This window comes from Cibotium barometz, chromosome 58, assembly GCF_041138505.1.
Source record: "Cibotium barometz isolate CiBa-2024 chromosome 58, ASM4113850v1, whole genome shotgun sequence".
In the NCBI taxonomy this organism is placed as follows: Eukaryota; Viridiplantae; Streptophyta; class Polypodiopsida; order Cyatheales; family Cibotiaceae; genus Cibotium; species Cibotium barometz.
The window spans coordinates 13,028,007-13,034,374 of NC_141103.1; the positions used below are offsets into that span (position 1 = coordinate 13,028,007).

At 43.1% G+C, this 6,368-nt stretch overlaps 1 protein-coding gene across 1 annotated transcript; it reads right to left on the reverse strand.

The window, feature by feature from the left end:
• Positions 1 to 1,538: 1,538 nt before the first annotated feature.
• On the reverse strand, positions 1,539 to 3,575 carry LOC147605917 (NADH dehydrogenase [ubiquinone] flavoprotein 1, mitochondrial-like). Its single transcript, XM_086792646.1, has 2 exons — positions 3,451 to 3,575; positions 1,539 to 3,189 (listed from the first exon to the last, which is right to left on the reverse strand). Exon 2 carries the CDS (start codon positions 3,159 to 3,161, stop codon positions 1,713 to 1,715), a length of 1,449 nt encoding a protein of 482 aa, XP_086648772.1. The 5' UTR covers positions 3,162 to 3,189; positions 3,451 to 3,575; the 3' UTR covers positions 1,539 to 1,712.
• Between the last annotated feature and the right edge of the window lie 2,793 nt (positions 3,576 to 6,368).

The following is a 6,368-nucleotide window of genomic DNA, read 5'->3' on the forward strand; positions in this document are numbered from 1 at the left end:
TTGCTCTGCCTTACAACATCCAAAACCCTTGTCCGAGCCACATCCTCACTTGCGATGGTTCCCTTTAAAATTTCAAATCAAAACTGTAAAAAAGCCCTGCCCTGATCAAGTTGGAGGCTTGTCCAGATTAAAGAAGTAGGCTTTACCCCTGATTGACACGGTGTTCGACCTAACTGTCAGTTGTAAGATCCACAAAACAGCTATTCTAGCACACAGTACTAAGTTGTTAATCTAGTCTGCCACGACAAAGCGTGATCTTGATAACTCCCACTGTGGAGCGCTATCATAGTGCATGCAGTAAAGAATGAAGAACTACCAGGATTGGCTTGGAACCGTGCTTGAATGCCAGACCGCCCAACCTTTTGAAAATTCTGCACCTCGGTGGAACAGGTCCAACAAGCATGATCCTCTATACAATGTGAGAGAGATGGTGTGGCTTGGCTCACTGTCGGTGTACACAGCAGCATGGCCTTCAGTGGCCATGGTGAACAACCTATCAATAACTCACACTGACAAAGCTGCTGCTCTGGAAAGGGAGACAAAGGCTGCAATTGACAAGGTGTTAAGGACAATTGCCAGTGTAAAACTGATGGATCCTAGGACTGTTGCAAGGTGACTGTATGTCAGCTGCACAAGTAATGCCTGCTATTGTCACTGTGGCAAGGCTCCTCCTCACTAACAGGCCTTGTTGAGAGATTGACTGGTTTGTCCATTGTCTTTATCAATTTCATTATCCTTGGCTAAAGGGAACAACTGCCCCATCACCTCAGTCCCAGTTGACTAGGGATGAAGATGCTACAATCCTAAGCATTGCCATATTAAAGGAATTATGAAATGCCCACGCTTTGTTAACCATGGCATGCCACGTCTCTGGAGGTTCCTCTCTGTGCGGGAAGCATGCCTTGTAAAATCAGCTAAATAGATATGCGACACAAAGGCTTCTGGATAGTAACCAAACATAAATTAGCTTTAAGCAGCTGAAAGCCACTGCATTTTAAATAAAAAAAGATGGCGGAAGCAGGCGGAGAGGGAAGCAAGTTTATATTTAGGCAAACACTTCACTTCCTCTCAATCACAATCCTTTTTTGTAACTGTCAACTTAGATTGGGCATATATTGTTCCACAGAAACATGCAAGCATCAACAACTCACTTCTGCAGAAAACTTGACAGCAGTTTTAGGAGCTTCAAAGAGGCACTACAAAAGCACCAAATTTAGAGCTTAACAAGGTTTTCAGAGAGCTGCTCCCAAACCTGCAAGCCACTAGATACAAACAAGTAGCTGAAATATTATGCAACTTTAAAAACATAATGATAAAAGGCAAGCATGCATAAGATGGCCAAAGAACCAATGTTTAAATGTAGATCTAGGAGTTATGATGTGCATGTCGTGCAATGCGATATCAGTTTCTATGTCAAACTCTTTATAAGTAGATAATGGCTTGCTGCCCTTTAAACCCATATACCAGTACACCAGCTGAAAAGCAAGATGAGACTCCTGAACATACATGCATGAAAGAGAAAACAAAAAAAGGCAAGGTTATTTTGAATCTGGCTTCTTGGCCAATACTTTTATTAGCGAATGTATAATCTCTTAGCAATGGAGCCACACAACTTCCGATCAACTTCCTCATAGATGCTGTATTTGCTTCACATTTATTACAAGCAGCTTCACCTGCTTGTTTGGAGCTGCAAAAAACAAAACTGGCATCTGCTACCCAGTAGCCTCCAATGGAGCCTCTGCCTCTTGTGCAGCCCGTTCATGTATTCTTCTTTCCATTTCCGGTCTGAAATGCCTTATCAAGCCCTGCACCGGCCAAGCTGCAGCATCACCCAGTGCACAAATTGTATGGCCTTCGATCTGTTTTGTCAACTCCCATAAGGTATCAATTTCTTCCACGACTGCTTTTCCAGCTTTCATCCTTTCCATCATCATCCACAACCATCCAGTGCCCTCCCTGCAAGGTGTACACTGTCCACAGCTCTCGTGCTTATAGAAGTACGAGAGACGAGCAATAGCATCAACCACATCTGTAGACTTGTCCATCACAATTACAGCAGCTGTACCAAGCCCAGTTTGTGCAGCTTTAAGGGCATCAAAGTCCATCAAGATGTCATCGCAAACACTTTTGGGAATGAGGGGCACTGAAGATCCCCCGGGAATGATAGCTAAAAGATTGTCCCAGCCCCCTCTCACACCTCCGGCATGCCTCTCAATAAGCTCTCTGAGAGGAATACTCATTTCCTCTTCCACTGTACAGGGAGTGTTGACATGTCCTGAAATGCAAAACAGCTTCGTACCTGAATTATTCTTGCGGCCAAAGCTTGCAAACCACTCCGGACCTCTTCTGAGAATGGTTGGGGATACAGCCACAGTCTCTACATTCGTCACTGTGCTAGGGCAACCATATAAACCTGTATTTGCTGGAAAAGGAGGTTTTAGACGAGGCTTCCCTTGTTTGCCTTCCAAGCTCTCTAGAAGTGCAGTCTCTTCTCCACAAATGTAAGCACCTGCCCCAAAATGGACATGCACATCATAATCATAACCACTTCCACAAGCGTTCTTCCCGATAAAGCCAGCCTCATAAGCTTCTTTCACAGCTTTCTGCAAGTTTAATCTCTCATTGACATACTCTCCACGGATATAGATGTACGCCGCTCGTGCACGCATGGCCACGCCTGCTATCAGGCAACCCTCCACAAGCTTATGAGGATCATGCCTCATGATTTCGCGATCTTTACAAGTGCCAGGCTCACTTTCATCAGCATTCACAACCAAGTAAGAAGGGCGGCCGTCAGTGACCTTAGGCATGAAGGACCATTTCAGCCCAGAGGGAAACCCGGCACCGCCGCGACCTCTCAGCCCAGATTTTTTCATCTCATTGATGATCCAGTCGGCGCCTTTGAGCACCAGATCCTTTGTTCTATACCAATCTCCTCGTGCCAAGGCTCCCTTCAGGAAAGGGTCATGTTGGCCATAGACATTGGTGAAAATACGGTCCTCATCCTTCAGATTACCAAAATGGGTTTTCTCCGGGGGTGGGGGTGGGGGCGGGGTAGCTGCAGCACTGGCTGCCTGGGTGCTCAGATAGTTAGGGTAAGAATGCTTGCAGAGATTCAGAGCAGCCGAGGCTCTTCTGCCAACACTTTGAAGGTTCCTCATGGGATTCGGCTCTGGAAAATTCCTAAATCTGAGAAAACAACGCGATCGCACTCATAAGGCAAGAAGTAAACGGGACGAAGAAGCTACTGTGAATCAAATAGGACCTACCTTCTAACCCTAAAACAAACAGAATCCAAAATCCTATCGAGACCACCAAAACTGCTAGGAAACCCTAAAAAGAGGAAACAAAACAGCTAGAAATTCCTGTGAAACCCTAATGGTAGGGGAATACTACGTTAATCATTCTACCAAAACAAATCACACAGAAAGAAGATCTGCGGAAGAATACCTCTGATAAAGGGAACCGTCGCGCAAGCCTACTGTTGCATTGCACCAGTCATTTTAGACTTGCACCTGGTGTGGTAAAGCAACAAAATGTCTTTTTTTTTTTGAACAATAAAGTATTTATATTAACTATTCAAAGTCAAACAAACCTCATATAACACCACGACACCCCCGACTATCCAACTCTGTGACACCCGACTATCCAACTCTGTCCTGTATCACGCCACGTCCACACTACTCTACTCCCTTTTGATCTCATTTAAAATTTTACAAAGAAAAACCCATCTTTCATCTTCACATAAAAAACTGGACTGATCCCATGAAATCTGATAACCCAACAGTAAGTAGGCCTCCATCATGGCCTCAGTAGTACAGCCCCAAGGAGATTGTTTTTTCAGCAATCCTCCATGTTTTGACCACACCTTCACGGTAGGTCTTGTGCCAACAGGGTTCTCAATATAAAAGCCACGAAAGTATGATCCACTTGCTTTTCCTTGCGGTACCATCTCTAAATTTTGGGCCCAAATCTAGGAGGCCTTTTCTTCTCAATTCAGCACCTCACCTGTATCCAGCAAATCCACATTAGGCAAAAACCCCTAGTATGCATGAAGCTCTACCAAGATAATGGAGACATAATCATGGAATATTCCTTTGTAAATTCTGAATCAGCAAATCCAGTTCCACAAGCCAGATTTTTTTACATTACAAATAGACCAACACATGCAAATACATTTATACACCAACTCAAAATCCTGCAATCTTGTACATGTAGTCTTCAAGAACACAATTTCATTTCTACTGTTCCAGATTTCCCATAAAATGCAAAGCTCTGACAATGTTAAAAACTAATTCACTGAATTCCCAAGTAGCCAGTCCTCCCCCACCAAAAGGTTTGCATATTTAGGCCCTTCTGTATCCACCTAGTCATTTTACCACAGGTGCTCCTTAAGGCAGGGCAGTCCCAGAACAACTGCTTACCACTTTCCATAGAAGACCTGCATCTAGGGCAAACACCACTAGCCATGTTTCTTTTATGCAGTTTATACCCAATGGGTAGTGCCCACATACAAACCTTCCACAAAAAGACCTGAAATTTCATGGGCACCTGGCAGTTCCATAGCAATTGCCATCTCTTTTTCTAGCTAGCAACACTCCACTTTACATTCTATATTTTGCTACAATACATAACATTAGCATCTCCCTTCCTGATAAGTGCATATATGTCTTTAGTTTTACCATCCTTCAATTTGACCCCATTGATCCATGCCCAATCCTTAATCTAGACTGAGATATCTGTGGTTGTGGAGCATAACTCATTCTGCAGCAACTCCAGCACCTGATCATCACATCTTTCTCTTTTCTAGTTAGCTGAAACTCCAAAGATAATAGATTTAAGTCTTTCCATCCAGCAGCATCATTGTCCCAACAATCAGCCAGATGTCTAATGCCTTTGTTATTAAGGCTCTTAGCCACTTCAGTATTTGAAGCAACAAAGGGGGGGTGGTCAAACTTGTGAATCCACCATAACCCAAGTGAGAGCATGGAGCTCCAAGCTACCCTCCCTCCACCATCCCAAACCATAAGGCTCAGATTATCTTTCCAGCTATTGCAAAGCATTTTGCAAAAATCAGAGCATGTAATTTTCACAGGAGCAAGTGAGAACAATTTGTCTATCCAAGTTAAGTTCCCCCATCTACCTTTGGCCAGTACCTCAGCCAATTCCACCACCTCCCTTATCATTAAAGACCAAGTGGAGACTTGAGATAGCATCCTAGGTAACATCAAAATCCTCAGTGGCACTTGCCAAATTTTAGCACTGGACTTAGGAACATAACATAAGCATTCAACACTAAGTTGCATAGATCAATTCTGATATGAAAGGGTACTTTCAAGCCTTCCACTTCTTCAATTTCTCCACAAACCAGTTTATGGCCCACATGACCAACTGTTTATTAGTAAGTCCCACCCCAAAGGGTACCCCAAGAAGTCTAACAATGTGACTCTTTTGTACTACCTCACATCCCCATCTCTGAAGATCAAAATCATTATCCTCTTTCAAGCTTATGATCCTAGATTTTAGAATATTGCATTTAGAACCTGAGGCATTAGCAAACTTCTAAACAATCTCCAAGGCCATTCTCACATTACTGTTCTCAGCTTTTAAGAACAGAGAATCATCAGCAAAGCATTGAATGACAAGTTGCTCACTTTGTTTGAGTTTTAGGCCAGTAATCTTCCCTTCCCTATAGGCCAGTTCTAGTGATATGATTAGAGGATGAGAAGCAATAGCAAACATTAAGGGGGCTAATGGGCACCCTTGTCTGACTTACTTGTTGATTTCAAAGCCCCCTACTATTCTTCCATTTAGGAGTACTCTAGAGTATCCACCCAAGGAGAGAGTATAGATACAAGTGGCCGTTCTGGTACCAAACCCCATTCTTTCCATTACTCTTATTGAAGACTAAAGTATGTATGCCCTGGTTTATCTCTCCAATCCCCAAGGTACCAACAGTCCTTAAGTCTCAAACCCCTTCTAAGGTCTTCCCACTTCCCTTTTTCTTTCCCTAATAAAATAGTGCTACCACCACATCTATCAACCGCTCTTTCTACCATATTAAAGTCTCTTAAAACAACACAAGGCACTTGAACATTTACCCCAGCAATCCAATCCCACATGTAGCTCCTAACCTTGTGATTGTGAGCCCCATAAACATTAACGATCCATATTCCCTCACCATTTACAATAATATCTACTATCAAAATTCTTCACTCTGGATGATTAGCTATAATGCTAGGGATAAGATCCCTCTTAACTATAGTCATAACCCCACTAAAGCTTGAATTAATGCCATCATAAAAAATATCCCATTCCCTAAAGCAATTAATCGTCGCGATTCTGCCAAAGAGATTATGTTCCTAAAC